General features: G+C 40.8%; 1 protein-coding gene across 1 annotated transcript in view; it reads left to right on the top strand.

The window, feature by feature from the left end:
- The window catches only part of LOC121517239 (P2Y purinoceptor 14-like), a 10778-nt gene extending 9474 nt beyond the window's left edge, over nucleotides 1–1304 (top strand). The window contains exon 3 of the mRNA XM_041798857.1: nucleotides 599–1304. Within this exon, the coding sequence (XP_041654791.1) occupies nucleotides 599–1304 (706 nt within the window). The remainder of the gene's footprint in view (nucleotides 1–598) is intronic.
- The last annotated feature ends 17510 nt before the right edge of the window (nucleotides 1305–18814 follow it).

Here is an 18814-nt window from a genome sequence, read left to right on the forward strand (position 1 = left end):
TTAAAATTTTACTGGAAAAAGGAATTGTTGCATTTCAAACAGATGGCATGTGCCGTTTTGTACTGTTTTTTTTTTTCAGTGCTCCATTTCCATTGACTGTCTTTGAAATTAAATTCTTCTTTTTAAATGAATGTTTGGGGTCTAGAAATCACACCTTTCTGCCTTTGAAGCTTCACTTTTGTATCTCGGTACTTAAGATTTCTTCATTTGAATCTCAACTGTCAAAGCTGACTGATAGACAGCTAAGATAAATATACGTATTTTTGTGCTTTTACCACTCCGCTCATGCTGTGTGGTACTTATGTATTTAAAATTTAATGTTTCTTTTGGTTTTTAGGAGATCTGTTTTTGTTTTTCCCTTCTAATTTCCTCTCTGGCTTTGAAATGTGCATTTAAAAATGCAGATGTGTTCCTGAATGATTTAAAAATCTTTATGGAGAGCATAGTGACATGGGCAGCAGGAGAGGCTGACTGCTTCTGAGCATGCTGCTAGAACAAACTCATGGTTTTTTTATTTGGTTTGTTGAATTTCTCCCTATCAAAGATCTCATTGAGATATGTTTGTGATTTCTGCTTCCTCTTCCTTTTCTGTCCACAGGTATCTGAAGATCGTCCATCCTCTAGGAACTCACATCCTGCAGACGGTACGAGCTGCCCACATCATCTCTGTGCTAACCTGGGTGGTCCTCCTGGCTATGACAACCTCCTACGCCACTGTTTCTGTTCTCACCCAGGGATCACTGCAGTCTGACGCCAACACACTGACCTGTGACGACCTTCACAGCAAACAGCTCAGCCTTTTTTATAAAGTCATCCACATCTTCTCTGCCGCCATCTTCGTCGTCGTCCTTGGCTCCCTCGTCTTCTTCTACTACAGCACCTCCCGCAGGCTGTCAGAAGCTCAGCAGAGGCAGCCAGCGTCCTCCAGCTCTAAGAAGCTTGCCAAATCCCGCAGGAACATGTTGGTGCTGGTCAGTGTCTTCTGTGTCTGCTTCGTCCCGTACCACCTGGTCCGCCTACCATACGCGTTTCTGAAGAGGAAGTGCTTGTGGGGTCAGACCTTCTTCTACCTGAAGGAGCTGACCATTATGGTGTCTGTCTTTAACGTCTGCCTGGATCCGCTCATCTACTTCATCTTCTGCAAAGCCTTCAGGGCCAAGCTGAGCCTGAGGAGGGTGTTCAGCACCGATCCAGATCCAACGCTTGGAAAGAACACCGAGAGGAGGAGCAGCGACTGGAAGATGAGCTCCATCGTGCTGAACAGGAAGACTTCACTCTCGACCATGAAGCCAAGCATGCTTTAGCTCCATGCTAACAGACTCCAACACTCATGATGACTCACAACATGTTGGATAAACCAGTCTGAATTTCCCACTTTTGCATGCTTTTAAGATGTTGCACTTTAAACTTCCAACAGACTCCTGTCTGGATTTTGTTTTCCTTCTCTGTTGAGGGCTCACGTTGCAGTAGAGCCTGTTTAAGTTATCAGAAGGTTTGTGGACTTACAACCTACAAAACTTCGCTGGTCAACTTTGAGCTTTCTAAGACCTGTTCATGACCAACAGCCACGCTGAAATGTGGCATGAAATGACACCAAGTCAACACCTGACCATACAGCTCAGCTTTAAACCCCATTTAAAATAAGGGCTGACATTATTTTTTTTTTTTTATCACCACAATGAAGTACACATGCACAAAAGTCACATTCCGGGCAATGTAATGTTGTCCTGAAAGTGGACAAACTAAACAAAGTGCCCTCTACGGTGTCCTGTAAGCCGACAAACTAAACAAAGTGCCCTCTACGGTGTCCTGTAGGAGGACAAACTGAACAAAGTGCCCTCTACGGTGTCCTGTAGGAGGACAAACTAAACAAAGTGCCCTCTACGGTGTCCTGTAAGCCGACAAACTAAATAGAGTGCCCTCTATGGTGTCCAGTAGGTGGACAAACTAATCAATGTGCCCTCTACAGTGTCCTGTAAGTGGACAAACTAAACAACGTGCCCTCTACGGTGTCCTGTAAGTGGACAAATTAAACAACGTGCCCTCTACGGTGTCCTGTAAGTGGACAAATTAAACAACGTTCCCCCTATGGTGTCCTGTAAGTGTTTTTAGTGGACAAAATATTATTTTAAATAATGACAGACATTTTAGAGCTGTGAATTTTAATATTGCAGCTTCAAGAGTAGAAATCATAAACACATTTGTAATGTTTTTATATTTATGTTTCCAAACGTTTGTTTCTGATCTTCCTGTAAAATGTATTTACTTCTCATAGATGTTAGTTATTTATGAACTGATAGGTTATTGTGACTTTTAACTGTGTTGTATAAGAACTTTATAATTTATGTGCAAAATTAAAAAAAACTTCAATTTTGTTGAATATAGTAACAGACTGGTGTGTTTGTGATTGTCAAACCTGGATTTGCATTAAACCAGATATTAGTGCATTCATCCTTACTAGTATTATAAAAAGTGTTATTTGTTTTGTTTGTTTGGGAGATTAGTTGAGTGTAGTTTAAAGGATTTTTCTACCCATAAGGATCTGCCACCATACAGTAAATTCTGTCTCTATTCTCACATCAGGCTGACTGTTTTCAGTTCACACCTTAAACTAAGGAGGAAGTTTGATTTGTGCCATTAGACAGCAACAATACCAGAGACTGTTCTGTAAACTTATTCACATAAATGTCAGTTAGAAATGTACAGTGTTAAATCTTAAACCACAGCTTCCTCAAAAATACCTTTAATCAGGTTCTGACACGACAAAATCAAGTTTAGACCGGCAGGTGGCAGCAGAGATCAGTGTGGGCTGATCAGGAGTCGCTCTGTTCTCCACTCGTCTCTCCTCAACGACTCATGATCAGAAATCGTTCAGCTTATCCTGGGGTAAGAACATGAATCAAAGTGTGACACAAAATGAGCAGATAAAGAGAGAAGTCCAGACAGGGGAAGGAATTTATGCACAGATGAGCAACAGGCCAAAGATTGCCACTGTTCATGGCTGTGCCAACTGGTCAAACTGTGGGATAAAAAAAAGCAACAATTTGAGCAGATTTTGGGTCCTGAAAGCAGTGACACATTAAGAGTATTAAAAGCTAATGCAAAAATGTCAGCAGACATGAAAATCTAAAGCCTGGAGGAGTGCAGTCAGAAAACACTCACATATACGGTCTGTTTCCAGGAAACGGCCCTATTTGAATGAAACTTAAACCATAAACCTTGGTCTATTACACTAAAATGTAAACACACCATGCCTCTAGTTAGAGGTGTAAATGTGAAAAAATTTACGACGACACTGATTGCAGCTGTAGATGTCTTTACATTAAGTACAACCCCAATTCCAAAAAAGTTGGGGCACTGTGAAAAATACAAAAGAAAAGTCACCAATAATCAAATCTCATAAAACCATATTTTATTTACAATAGAGCATATCAGATGTTGAAACTGAGACATTTTACCATTTCATGATAAATAATTAGATCTGATGGCAGCAGGACATCTAAAAAAAGTAGGGACAGAGCCTTTTCTATTGGTGAATGCTCTGGACTGCAGAGAAACCAGTTCAGGACCTGCACTCTTCTCCTGTGAAGCCATGCTGTTGTGATGGATGTGGTATGTGGTTTAGCAGAAAGAGACATTGTCTGGATGTTAGCATATGTTGCTCTAAAACCTCTCTCTACCTTTCAGCATTGATAGTTCCTTTCCAGATGTTAGAGCTGCCCGCGCCATAGGCACTAATATGACCCCATACCATCAGAGATGCAGGCTTTAGAACTGAGCCAGGAGAACAAGCTGGATGCTCCCTCTCCTCTTTAGTCCTCAGGACACATTTAGATTCATGTGACCACAGAACAGTTTTCCATTTTGCCTCTCATTTTAAATGAGCTTTGGTCCAGAGAAGACAGCTCATAGCTCATAACTACCGCCAACCGCACTCTCTTCTAACAACACTGATTGTCCCGACCTGTCTTCAGGACTGGCACAAATGCTGCAGATTGGAACTTTGCCTGATGACTGACAGGGACTCTGGTGAATTTCTCCACTTTGCAAGGTTGGTAATTTTAGTTTGTAGCGATCACAGCCAGTGTATGTAGATAAACTGATGATAACTGCAGCGTACAGTTCCACCTAGAGCAGTGATACTCAATGTGTGAGGATTTGTGGCTCTTTTGTGTCTTAATTTTAAATACTATTCTCCCAGAAAACCTTTAAAAATTGAAACTTTTTTTTTTTTTTTTGCCATTTTCACCCATTTAAGCTACCTTTGTAGCTGGTGGTTTTAGTACCCAGTAGCAACACACTAGAGATTGAGAATTAGACGTAATGTCCTTTAAAGATCTCAGCTCAAACTGCACCTGAACCAAACAGGTCAACAATAAACAATCACTTCCTAATGAACTGCCCAGCCGGGGAGAGAGAGAAGATACGTCAGAGCCAGAAGATCCAGCAGGAGGTGAACACACTCACTGTTTCTGAGCAGAGCTGTGACACCCACGCTGAGGAGTCCAGGAGCTGAGCAGACAGAATCAAATCCACAGAGGCAAAAACTCGAGGTCAGGGACAGAAGGCTTAGGTGTTTTTCCTGAACAGAGACGAAGTTCAGAGGTCAGAGGCAGGCAGGGTTGGTACTGGGTAGTCAATCCTATGGAGAGTGCCTGAAAGTCTTGCATGAGGGCTAAGAACAATCTGGCAGAGTCTGAATGAGCAGAAGAGGCTTAAAACTGGCTTGATTGAGCATGAGAGGCAGCTGAGAGCACAGGTGAGTAGAGCTGGCTGATGAGGTGGGCGTAGCCGGCTGGCAGAGTGGAGCAGAGGCAGTGTGAATGAAAAAGTACTGAAAACAGCAGGTGAGAAGAGGAGTGAAGCTGTGATAACCTTTTGCCACTAAATACCTAGTTTTGTCCTTTTGGGGCCATTTTGCAGCTTCTTTTTGACACTTTTTTTCACCATTTTTTTTTAACCACTTTTTGTTACATAAGCTACCTTTACCATTAAATACCACTTGTTTCCTTTTTCTCCCAAATTTTTGCCTCTTCTTCTTACCATTTTTTTCCCCATTTTTGCCATCTTTCACAATTTTTCACCATTTTTTTTTTTTGCCAATTTAAGCTATCTTTTGCCATTAAATAACACTTGTTTCATTTTTTGTCAATTTCTGCCACTCTTGACCGCTTTTTGCCCCTTTTGGTAATTTTTCACTCATTATTTTGCCATTATTTTACCACTTTTTTACCTTTTTGCCACCTGTAACTCATTTTTTTTGTCATTTCTCATCCATTTTTGCAACTTTCTGACAATTTTCTCACTCCCCCCCCCCTTTTCACCCCCTTTTTTTAAATGCATTTTTGCTGCTTTTTGACTATTTTTGCCACTTTATTTTTATTGCTTCTTCAAGTCGTTTTTGTCACTTTTCACCACTTAGATTGTGGATCTTGTAAAGGTATTTTTCAACAGTTTGGCTCTTTGGTTGAGCAGAGCTGAGTAACACTGATCCAGAGCTTTCTATTGACTAACTTTCCTCCATTCTCATGCCTGTGAAGTTCATGCCCACTCCCAGAGGCATACAGCGTCTATCTGTGCCCATCTTTCAGCTGTTATTAGTGACAATAATGCTCATCATCTAGATTTCCTCGGCCCATATTTGACCATATTCCTGCTAAGGTGGCTTTAAAGCAGTGTTTAGTCAAATCCTCTGCTCTGGTTCCTCCATCTTGTTCTCTTCTTGGTGTGTTTTTGGCGTCACAGTTTCGGCTCTGGTCTCCGTGGACCTGCTCTGAAGGAAACATCTGGACTGTGAGAGAAAGTGCGTGCACTCAGTGTTGCAAAGGCACACAAATCTAAAATTAGACCCTGAAGACTCCGATATTAGCTCACCTCCCAGATATGGAGCTGAACACACAAACACTCTGTGAGGTTTGAGAAGTGAGTCAGCGGAGTTCATCTGAGACCTCCACGGCTCGGTCATTGAGATCATGTCAGCAACACGGAGACATGGAAGAGACATGGAAGAAACCAGAAAAATAGAATCCCAGCATGGCTCTAATTCTAAATATACCAGTAATGAGGGTGAGAAACACAGATGACTCACGATGCATGAAAGAAAGCTCCTGTTAAAGATAACATCGTGATACTGCAGTCACATCATGATATCTGATTTACTGAAGAACACCGACTGTTCCTGACATAAAGAGCTGTATTAACATGTTTATTCCCCGAATCTGGTGTCAGTTTGACCTTTTATCACTATTCATCTCTTTACGTCTCCTCTTCTCCTGCTGTCATCATCTTTTATCTGGCTGTAAACATCATTTTCATCTGTCAAAGTCAACGTTATGTCCCTCACATCTGTACTATAACTGGTCTTAGGGTAGTACCTTAAGAAGGTAATCATTAGAACATTACTGGTTACAGAACTTTCAGGCATGTTTGAGCTAAAAAGGCAGCAGTTAGGCATAGATGTGGCGAGTAAGCCCACTGAGTGGGAAGGAAGATTGACATAACCCCTCTGGATGTCCTCACATACTACCAGTGGCATTGGAGAAGTATCTGTTAAAAAAATAACCTTTAGGGTGGAGTGAGGGGTGGATGTGGAGAGTAAGCTTGGCCTTGGGTTCTGCCCAAGCGGGTAGTCGGGCTGCCACGAGCTCCTGGTTGTGTAGTGAATGACCCAAGGGCCTGAAAACTGCTGGTCTCTGGGCATATTCCCAGGGTTGAAAAAAAATGCTGTTGAGGCCCCGCCCCCTTTGTTGGAGTGTTGATTTAAGGGAAAACTGAATATTTGTTGTTTTCAGTCTGAGAGGTGGCATTAACCCACTTAATCCCAAAATCTTCCCAGACGTGTGTCATATCTACCAGTTAATTTGGGTATATTCTCATTTTCTTGTCCCTCATGTTTCCTGTCTTGTGTTTTCTTGTTTTGTTTTGTATACTAACCTTGTGTCTGTTTTCAGACTGCTCCTTCCTGCACATCCCTACCTGTCCCCTGAGTCCATGATTACCTCATGTGTTTCATCTGTGTTTAATTGTCTCTCTGCCCCCAGTGTATTAAGGCTGAATCCCAATTCTCCCTTTAACCCTCAATCTTAGCCTCAAGCTCAACCCTCAGTCTTAACTCGCCCCTCAAAACCAAGTGTAAGGACCATCCCATGACTTAGAAATGGGACACCCCTTAATAGCAGTTACGATTTCAGTCTGTAGATGGCAGTAATGTGCCAAAACTGCGTAGTCTGTCACTTCAGAGGAAGAAGAAAAACAGCAACGTGTTGATATTCAACCAAATAGAGTGGTGCAGTCATGACGTAATTTTGTAGGCAACCCGGAAGTTCGTGTAGCATGGGTTCCCTCGTCATCGAGCCTATGGGATTTTTCAATGGGTTTTTGGATTATTGCTGAAAATAAGCTCTGTGTCCAATAAAAGTTTATAAAACTTACAGGTTTTGTTCATAAAGATAATCTTCATAAACTGATAATATAAGCATCATATCTGGTTCGTTAATCTAACTGTCGAAAGTAAAAAGCTAACGTCATGCTATATTGAACTACAACACGGTCGAATGAATTCAACGTCATCACATGCAGGTACAACTGAACGGCTCAGTTGCTGCATTTCGGATGATGATGTATGTAGTCTTTGTTAGCTATCTTTTAGAAACCGCCTTTATTAAGACATGAAAAGACACAATTTAAAGGTGGGGCACGTTTCAGATGTATTTTATGTCGTAGGATAAAACGTTAAACTCTCCTGAAGTGCTAAAATGCTAACTCACTTCCGCCTTTTAGGACTCATTCCTGCACCACTCTATAACATGTATAAATACCACAACCACATACATATTCAGCTGAAAGTCACCGTATAACACGGCCATTAGCTAACATCAAATACCAGTTGTAGCTCATAGGCTTGTCCGCTACGGCACGATTACCTGCTTAAGATCGTAAAAATAAAAGTCAATGTTACGCAACAAAAAGGCAAATAATCCATAAAACAACATTGAATTTAGATACTTGAGTGGTTTTTTGTAATTTTTAGATCTCTATTAACAAAGACATTTACATTTGTAGCTCAATTTCTTCCCTGCACTCACCGCCATCTTTCTTTAAGTGATAACCCTCAATACCAAGGGAGCTCCAGGAACATCTCAAAAGTGAGGGAGATAAAGCCCTCAAACTCGCCCCTCAACTCAACTCTTGAGAGAATTGGGACAGCCCTCACACTTCGCAGGAACGCATTTTTTGAGACCGAGGGTTAAGACTGAGGGTTAAGGGGAGGATTGGGATTCAGTCTTAGTCCCCCGTCCTTTCCTTCACTGCCAAATCGTCCCATCCTTTGTGTCAGTGTTCCAGCAATCTCCTCGTGTTCCCAGTTAGTTTTTGACCAGTTCCTCTGGTTTATTGACCTTGTCTTTTCCTGCGTTTTTGGATACCTCTGCCTAGTGATCTGTGGATTTTTGTTTACCGACCTTGGAGTGACTAAACAGACGTTACCTCAGTGTTTTCGAGTCTTGGGTTTGAGTCCATTTGTTTTGTTCAGCATCACAACACGGAAATATGTGTTACTGTGTTATTGGTACCCGTTTGACATAATCAAGAATATTTTTCTTTTTAAATGTGGAAAAGAAGATGAAAAAAAGGTGGGATAATGTGCTGTTTTCTTGGTTAAAGTTTGCTGAAATAGAGTATTTGGTTATGTTAAAATTGTTATTTTTCAATACAAATTTCAACAGTGTTACTGTAGTGAAACATGTATTAAAACATTTATATTTTACTTAAAATACAACATTTTATTGGGTCTTTTAGTGTAATAATAATTCTAATGTTGTCATTATACTGCATTCCAAATGATTATGCATTAATCATTTTTGTTTATTTTTCATAAGTAGCCTGTATAATTGGCAACCAATAGGAATTTCGTAAATCAATAATTATATTGTAATCTAGATTATATTTGTAAAAATTACCAATGATGACAATGGCATTTTTTTTTTTGCAAAATAACTTAAAATACAGTCTTATTATGCAAAACATAGTTTTAAAACACTCAATAGCTCTAAAGCAGTGGTTCTCAACTGGTGGGTCGGGACCCAAAAGTGGGTCATGGAGCAGTTTTCAGTGGGTCGCGACCAGGTGTCTGAAAAAAATGGTGGCAAAAGTCACGAAGTCCTTATTTGATATGCACTGATACCTTTTATTTTACCCTGTTTTCCTGCGAAAGTGGGTCACTTTAAATGTTTGATCAATATTTCAACTGATGAATCTCCTCTTCTTGCAAATAAATGCAATAAATAAATAAATAAAATTGACACATAATGATAAGAGGGTTTTGGTATACATAGGTGTGTATTTGGCTAAAACACTACAGATTCTGCAAAATTAACCTGTGAGAAATGTAGGTATCATCAGTGTTGTCATTAGGGTCTCTTCCCCTTGTGTTTCAGTTTGCATTGGTTGTATTATATTGGTTATACTCTGTACAGCTGTCTGTGGAGGAGAGCAAAATGGGCTGAATCAACTGTACTTTAACAGAATCAACAGTCATCTAACATCTGTTTAGCTTTACTGATGATTACAAACTGATATCATGCAGATTCAATCGACAATCCACTCTTAAAGAACAACTACTGAGTTTCCAAAACATACAGTACAACGTCTCTGGTGGGAAAAAAACCTTCCAAAACTTTCAACCTTTGGAAGCCCTCATTGTAGTTTTAGGAGTCCAACAATCCATCCATTTTCTATGCTGATCCCACTGGGGTTGGCGGGGGGCTGGAGCCTATCCCAGCTGTCTTTGGATAAGAGGAGGGTACATCCTGGACCGGACTATGGCTAAATAAGTGAGGGCTCAGGGCTTTCCCAATGTCAAATCATAAAGTGTGTGAGGGATCTGTGGCAGCCCTTCATGCACCCTTTCTGTGAGTGGGTATATCTGCAGACTTAGTGCATTGCATTGTGACGTATGACAGGGATTCCTGGGTGATGCCCACTAGCAAACCCTGTAAAAGTGACGCGAAAAGAGCGAAATTGTGAACAAAAAACATGGAAGGTGCAATAAGGGGTGGATGTTGCAAACAATAAGTATTTTTCCTGTAAGTATATCATATAAAACAGCCTTCATCCACTGAGAAAACAGGTCTAAAGATGAGGCACGCTTGTTTTAATCATTGTTTTTAGCTCTGCAAGATGCCGACTGTCAACGAAAAGCAAAGGGCTGTCCCATTCCTACCACTTCGAGCCCTTGCAGCCTCATGCACTCAATCACTTTCCAGGTGCAGGCAGTTAAGCTAACGTGGTGGGAGGAACCAAAGTACCCAGAAAGAACCCATGCATGCAAACTCTGTACAGGAAAGCAAACCAACAACATTCTTGCTGTTAGCAAAACTTTACATCTAAAGACACCCTTTACAGCTGACTCTGGTGGGACACCACATCCACATCCTTTAAATTTCTCTGGAGCCTAGAAGTCCAACACACTGTCCATTGCACCACAGAGCCATACAACAGTAATCTATCCATCAATATCAAGTGCATCATAGAAAATGACCTAGTAATTGAACCTCTAATTCAGCGTTTCCTGCTGTTGTTGTTGTTGTGTGTGATCAATTTAATCAGACTAGAGAAATCCAGATCAGACCTGGCAACCTTGCACAACACCATGGGTGAAGAAAAGATTGATTTTGAGGTTGAAAACCACAGGGTTTTATATGAAATCACAAATTCTTTGTGGAATTTAATTTCCTGAAGTTCTTTCCAAAGTAGAAGAGAAAAATCATGGAATAATGTGAACAGGACATCAACCGTAGAAGCCTGAGGAAGCATGCTATTGGTCAGAGCATGTGGAACTGACAGATTAGTCACACTTATTGTATTTGTTAATGGGTTAACAGATTACCAAGTCTTTGATTAGCTGTAACCCCCACTGCTGAAGTTGAAGCTAGGATAACTCTAACCCTGACTCTATGGCTGTAATGAGAAATAAACCTTTATGATTTATTCTTCAAATAAAGATTTTTTTGGTTGTTAAATTCCCTTGCTATCTAAAAAAAAGACATTTTTCCTCTGAATACTTCCCTCCTCTAGTCTTTCTTGTCGTTTTTCTCTCCCTCTCTTTCTCCATCTTTCTGTCCTTTTTAAGTCTGATCCCAAAAATGCCACCAGACGAACCATTTATAGAGCCGGAGAGAAAGAGAGAGAGAGGGACGGAGGTCACACGGTGTCGTGGGAACGGCTTTAACAAACACAACACTCACAGAAACAACACACTGCTCCACAACTGTTTTCAATTTCTGACTCAGGGTCACTCAGTCCGCTCGCTCTGTCAGCGCCCACGTCTTCTTCTCTAAGGTATGAAAATAGATACCAATGTCTGAAACAATAGATGGAGACGGCATCACGTCATAGCTTGGCATCCTGTGGAGGAAAAGAATCCTGCAACTCTGCAAACACATGGATGTTAAACCCAGATGCTAATGCTAATAGCTGTAATGTCAGTCATTATGGTTTAGGGTGCTGCAGCATGAATACATGCTAACAAAATGCTTTTTACACACTAATAGGCTTAAGGTGTGGTGTTAAATCAGTGATACTCAATGTGTGACTCATGTGGCTCTTTTGTAATGATTTGTGGCCCTTTTATGTCTAAATTTGTGGCTTTCCAACAATTTGGCTCTTTGGTTGAGCAGAGTTGAGTTACACTGATTTAGAGTCAACAATTAAGCTAATGAGCATGTCTGTGGTGGGGCGGAGGAATCCGGAGTACCTGGAGAGAACCCATGCATGCACAGGAGAACATGCAAACTCTCCCCGCCCTGGCCAGGAAGCGATCCAGCAACCTCGTTGCTGTGAGGCAACAGCGCTAACCCCTGCGAAATAATCTCAGTATAATCCCGATGAAATCATGTACCAAAAACAAATGTCCTTAATTTTTGTGCTAAGTTTTGATGTAATCATTTTTAAAATTCACAGCTTGATTTTATCTAACAAACTATTCTTCCTTGAACAAATATTTTTCTAGCCTTTCCAAAGCACCACTTCCAATTCCTTTTCCACATTTATCTGCTTGCAGCACCCTGAAAACATCTGATTGCAACTTGCAGAACTAAATCATGGGAAACGTCATCAGACGGCTTGATCTGAGCTGCAACGGCACAGTTTGGACAGTTGCAAGCGTTACCAACAATCTGACCCACTTTAGGTCATTCAAAGATAAATTAATAGGAAGAAAAAATCCCATCCAGTTGCACTTTTAAAGGAGGATGAAAAATTAGACATATGCACTTCAGACAGGGTTAAATTAATGTTGCATAGCATGTAAGAATTAAGATGACAAACTTAAGGGAATGACAGCAAAGTTGAGGGGAGGAAAATTTGCTGAAAAGAGGACTAGTGATAAGAGGAGAGAGAGTTCTTCTCAGTGAATCAGAGGTTTTCTATAAAGAGCCTGAGAAATATTAAATGTCTGCGATGGAAAATACTTGAGGCATTAAGTGTGTGTTCAGTGCCCTGTCGTCTGCCCTCTCTGACCGTCTGTGTAAACCACAGAGAAAAAACGTCTGATAGCTGCAGATTTTAGTCATCGCTCTGATTCAACAGATAAAGTTTCAGCAGCTCTGATACCAACGCTTCACATCATCCACTCGGTGTTTTCTGAGGCCTGAGACCCGGGAGAGGAAGTGACTTTCTATCTGCTCCTGAACGATAAAGCCGTCGCCTGTCTGAGTTACGGTGAAGCAGCAGGAAGCGTAGCATCAGCAGTGACTCAACGCAGATCTACAACAGCTGTAAACAGTAAAACAGAGCTGAGCACAGCGAGAGATCAACTTCAACACCTGGGATTTTACTGAGTTACCAAAACTGACAAGAGAGACTTTAACAAACAACATGCACTAATTATTTCTTTTTTAAAATGCAGAATCAGACTTTATTCATCCCCAGGTGGACATTCACCTTCCACAGGATCTACATCTGTGTGCATCGCTGTTTTTATAGGGACTACCATGGAGCCCTTGTGGCCCAGAGCAGCTTTATCACAACTTTATACAAGAATGAAGAAAACACCCTACTGACAGCATGTTATTCAACCTGTCCAAAGATGATTTGTGGTTTAATTGCTTCCTGTTTCATGTCAGTTTGATTCAATGCCGAGATAAATGTTCTGCAGTCTCATCTTAGCGCTTTATTTTGAAATTGACCAGATATGCTGTGGATGACAGTGTCATGAAGAAGTATCTGCCCCATTACTGATTTCTTATTTTTTGCATATCTGTTACTCTTAAATGATTCAGACCATTCAAACTGATTTTTATAAAACTCAAATATAAGCTGAGAAAATACAAAGGTCAGTTTTTAGATGATGGTTTCAATGATTAAGGGAAAAACACCATCCAAACCTACCTGGCCTGGTTAACTGTGATTAACCACATTTTATGGAAAACTGAGTTCACCTGTTGAATCCAGAAATCCCTTAAATAGAACCTGTCTGACAAAGTGAAGTAGGCTAAGAGATCCCCAAAACATCATGGAACCATCTAAAGAAATTCAAGAACAGATGAGAAAGTCACTGACATCTATCAGTCTGAAAGGCTTACAAAGAAATTTCCAAGGCTCTGGGACTCCAGAAATTACAGTCAGAGCCATTATCCACAAATGGGGAAAACTGTGAACAGTGGTGAACTTTCCCAGGAGTGGCCGGCCTATCAACATGACTCCAAGAACACTTGGACAACTCATCCAGAGGGTCCCAGAAGAATTTAGAACAACATCTAAAGACCTGCAGGCCTCACTGATTCAGTAAAGGTCAGAGTTCATGACTCAACAATAAGAAAGTTGAACTTTTTTGGAAGGTGTGTGTCCCGTTCCATTTGGAGTAAAAGTAACCCAGCATTTCATCAAAAGAACATCATGACTAAATGTCTTCAATATATTCACATATTTAAATTCCCTGTGCTTCTTTGAATAGGCTAAATCTATGCCATTAAAACACTTCCTGTCTGCAGAGACACAGAGGGCCACATCACAGACTCTCTGTTTCTCTGGCCAACTCCTGAATAACTCTGAGAGTTAAGACATGCAGTTTTGTAAAGCATGACACAACGACAGAGAAGTCTGCCATTGGTTGACGCAACCCATGTGATAAAACAATATGACATTAGCCACCAGCGTCAGAAAGGATTGAAACATGGATTTAAAAATGGATAAAAAGATGTTCAACAGTTCAGCAGTTACTGGTGTGGATTAAATCTTTAAAGACCACTGAAAGTCACCCAAGGTCCAAGCTTGCTCTGGTCAAACTTTACTCCCACTTTACTCTCTCCTTGTGGACTAGAGTTGATGTGTCAGGTTCCTGAATCAGTGGGTGGTTCACCTTTCTCTGTGCTCCTGTTTTAAACAGTTGGAGGATGTACCGTAACGCCAGTAACAAGATTATTTTACCGTAACAGTCATGTGATTGCTCCGTTAGCAGCAGTAACATGTTACAATGCTGTGATACGGACAAATGCAATGTAATTACAGGAATGTGTTAAAAAGAAACAAAGATAAAGAGGAAAAAATGACACAGAAACCTACAAATCCATAAGCTAAAGCAGTGGTTCTCAACCTGGGGGTTGGGACCCCACTGGGGGTCACGAAACATGAAGAGAGAGGGTCGCCAGATGCCGTAAAAAATGGAGAATACTTTTGAATATACCACCTTTCCCACCACCATTTTGGACACTTTTTTTTTTTTTTTTTTTTGGATTTTAAGAAAAGGGATTTACATTTTTAAGATGCCTATATACTAGTGCACAAATGACTATAAAAAAGATATGTTACTATGTTAAAAGTGGTTATTATTCAGGTTAAGTCTAAAATATGGATATAGACATCTAGCTAACTTTATAATGGACCAAGATTTTCTTGACATCCATGGGACCCCAGTTTGGCTGGGTCCCAGAAAGCCCTCCCATTTTTCCATGTTCATCTCCCTTCAGGAACTGTGGGGGTCCCCGGTCTCTGGCACCTTTATTTTGGGGGTCGTGGGATTAAAAGGTTAAGAACCACTGCGCTAAAGCACCAACAAGTGTTAAACTTCAAGTTAAAGTCTGTGCCAGTTTCAGACCCCATCCCACTAACTGATTATTGTAGTGTTACTCAACCCTGCTCAACCAAAGAGCCAAATTGATGGAATATACCTTTACAAGAGCCCCAATTTAAGCAGTGAAAAGCGGCAAAAACGGCTTGAAGTAGCAATAAAAATAAGTTAGAGTGGTCCAAAAGCAGCAAAAATGGGTGAAGAGGGGCAAAAATGGGGAGAAAAAGTTGAAAAATGGTCAAAAAGTAGCAACAATGGGTGAGAAGTGAGAAAAAATGAGTTACAGGTGGCAAAAAATGGTCAAAAGGTGGCAAAATCATGGCAAAAAAATGAGTGAAAAGTAACTAAAATGGGCAAAAAGCTGTCAACAGTGGCAGAAATGGGCAAGAAAATAGGGAACAAGTGGTATTTAATGGCAAAAAGTACCTTATTTAGACAAAAGTGTCAAAAAGAAGTTGCAAAGATGATCAAAAAATTAAGACAAAAGAGCCACATGTTGAGTATCACTGGATTATTGCATCAGTGCAGTGAGAGGATTCGTGTTTTTATTGCATTCTTTCTGAAAACTGGATTGAAAAATGTTCTGTCTCCATGCCTCATTGGTTTTTGGTGCAGTTGACAGAATTTCTCTGGGTAAACAGGAAAAGGTATTTTGTTTGTTTACTTTCAAACCTCACTCCATTTCTGTTGTGTTGTGACGCCTCTCAGCTTTGTGATCATCCAGCAGTTTAAATTCTAACAGCAGCTGCTCCTCTATAATCCACTCTCATCAAATTAAAGGACACAAAAACAGTTAACACGTCCGACCAATCAGATCACAGTTCACCTGGCTGCCTGGGCTACGGCTGGCCCTGTCATTATGTCTCAGTGTAACCATGGTAACCAGGTAGAGGCGTGTGTTTAAAAAGTGACAGAGTAGAGACACGTGTCCTTCCAACACACAGAAAGAATCTGAAAACTCTGCAGAAAGGGCAGGACTTTTGTCATTAATAACAAAGATATTTTATACAGTGTTAATCCAGATTTTGTTCATCAGGGATGCCCTGATCCAGTATCTACAGCTGATACCAGTCTCCTCTGAGGGAGGTCGTTGCAGCGATGGTGAACTCTGTGTGAGCGTTGAATCATCAGTGGTTAGCGATGACTCTCTGCTGCTGCAGGGGTCGGACAGCAGACGAGTCAACGCCAGCATCTCAGCCACAAACGTACAGAGACTGAGTCTCTCTCTGTACAAGACTACTACTATTCCTTTTGAGACTATTTCCCATCATGCACCTGGAGGAAATCTACAATCCCATCACAAAGAAGTTGGGACGCTGTGTAAAACGTAAATGAAAACAGAAGTCATGATTGTCAGATCTCATAAATCCATATCTTATTCACAATAGAACATCAACAACACACCAGATGTTGACACTGAGACATCTGACATCTCAAAAAAGGGATAGGGACAGGACCATGTTTACCATTGTATATTATCTCCTTTTCTTTTAACAACAGTCTGTAAACGTCTGGGAAGTGAGAAGATCATCTGATGGGAGAGGAATGTTGTCCCATTCTTGTCTGATGTAGGATTTGAGCTGGGTCTTCTGTGCTGGATTTTTCCTTTTCTGATGCTTCAAATGTTTTCTGTTGGTGAAAGGTCTGGACTGCAGACAGTCCAGTTCAGGACCCGGACTCTTCTCCTGTGAAGTCATGCTGTTGTGATGGATGTGATATGTGGTTTAGCTGACAGAGATGTCTGTATGGGAGCATATGTTGCCCTAAAACCTCTCTCTGCTTTTCAGCATTGATAGTTCCTTTCAGATGTTAGAGCTGTCCATGCCATAGGCCCTAATGCAACCCCATACCATCAGAGATGCAGGCTTTAGAACTGAGCCAGGAGAACAAGCTGGATGCTCCCTCTCCTCTTTGGTCCACAGGACACGGCATTGGTGGTTTCCAGAACAAATTTCAAATTTTGACTCATCAGAGAAGATGTGTGGTGTTTCTGGATCCTGTTCAAATAAGGCCTCTTTTTGCATTATGCAGATTTAACTGTCATTTGTGGATGGCACAGCCAACTGTGTTGACAGACAATGATTTCTGGATGTGTTCCTGAGCCCATGCAGGGATTTCAGTCCAGAATCATGCCTGTTTTTAATGCAGTGGCCCCTGAGGGTCCCTTCTGCATTTTCCCTTGCTCAGAGAATTCTTCAGATTCTCTGAATCTTTTAATGATATTAATTTATTATTTTTCTGAAATTGTTCCACAATTTTAGACCCAGTTTTTCACAGAACCTCTGCCCATATTTCCTTCTGAAGGACTCTGCTTCTCTAAAATGCTCCTTTTATACCCAGTCATGTTTACTGACCTGTTGCTAGTTCTCCTAATTAGTTGCAAAATGCTCCTCCAGCTGTTTTCATTAGTGCCACTTACTTTTCAAGCCTTTAATTGCCCTGTCCCCACTTTTTTGAGATGTGTTTCAACAATCAAATTCAAAATCAGCTAATGTTTCACATGAAATTTTGAAATGCCTCAGTGTCAACATCTGATATGTTGTTTAGGCTCTATAGCATTGATCATCATCTGGCGGCCCAGGGGCCACATCAGGCTCCCCACATCTTCCCATCCGGACCTCAGAACATTTTCAAATTCAGAAAATGTGCAGAGGAAAAAATATGTTGTGGTATTTTGGGTATCATTTTTAAAAACTCCCTGCAGTTACGAAAATAACTCCACAAAAAAACTTAGATGATATGAGTGTCTGGTATGAAAGATGTGACGGATGAACGCTGCAGCCGTCACACAGCAAACACACACCTAGTTGTGTTGTGGTGTCGTCATGTGTCTGTGACATGTTCACTGTCAGTTTAAATAGCTGTAGGGGTTTTTACGTCTTTTGTTCAATCCATTTTTAGAATATAAATTAGCCTTGATGGTAAAATTTCATATCTTTCATTACAACATAATTCAACCATTGATCTATCTACTCCTCTAGGTTGGGCTGTGGGAGAGCAGAATTATATTAACTCTGTAATAGTAGTTACTGTAAAGGGCCAAAACTGCAAGGTTAGAAAAAGAGCATGCTCTCATATTTCACAGCTAAAGTATCAGACTGTGAGAGCGCTATGACTCACTGTGTGACACTGAATGTGGCCGTTCTCTAATAATAAATCAGCTTTTATTTGTAGAAAACTTCATCGTCTCACTTATAATGGTACTCAGATTGATCGCCAACAAAGACCCTGATTTAACCCCACATATAACCGATAAATGATCAATAACAGATTAACACCTATGTGGAGTTTGTGTGGGTGAACCTCCCCCACAGGCATGCCAGCAGGGACTCTGCTTCCTGGCAGTGGTCTTATAGCAGAGGTATGTTAACAGCCGTTTGTGTGTCATGAGGAGGAATGACTCCATAGATCAGGTCGTTTTGTTGAGTCAGACCCTTCAGGGTAATCCCCCCTCGCTCTAAACCCAGCTATGTGGCTGTGTCTGAGATGTCTGGGTAAAAAGTTTAGCTCTGGCCTTCCTCCAGACAAGATTTTATAACACTTACTGTATGTGTCCTTTAAGAGTTGTATTAATCGTCTTAAATATTTGCAGTAAACTCATCAAAATGGTCCTTTAAGAAAGTTGTAAAGTCAGGAAAAGACCACAAACATCTTTTCCACCAAATATAGAAAAAGAAAAGAAAAGAAAAGTTTAAAGTTCAGATCAAACTGGGGTTGTCATGATTAATTGAGATGCTGTCTCACAGTTAA

This window comes from Cheilinus undulatus, linkage group 2, assembly GCF_018320785.1.
Source record: "Cheilinus undulatus linkage group 2, ASM1832078v1, whole genome shotgun sequence".
In the NCBI taxonomy this organism is placed as follows: Eukaryota; Metazoa; Chordata; class Actinopteri; order Labriformes; family Labridae; genus Cheilinus; species Cheilinus undulatus.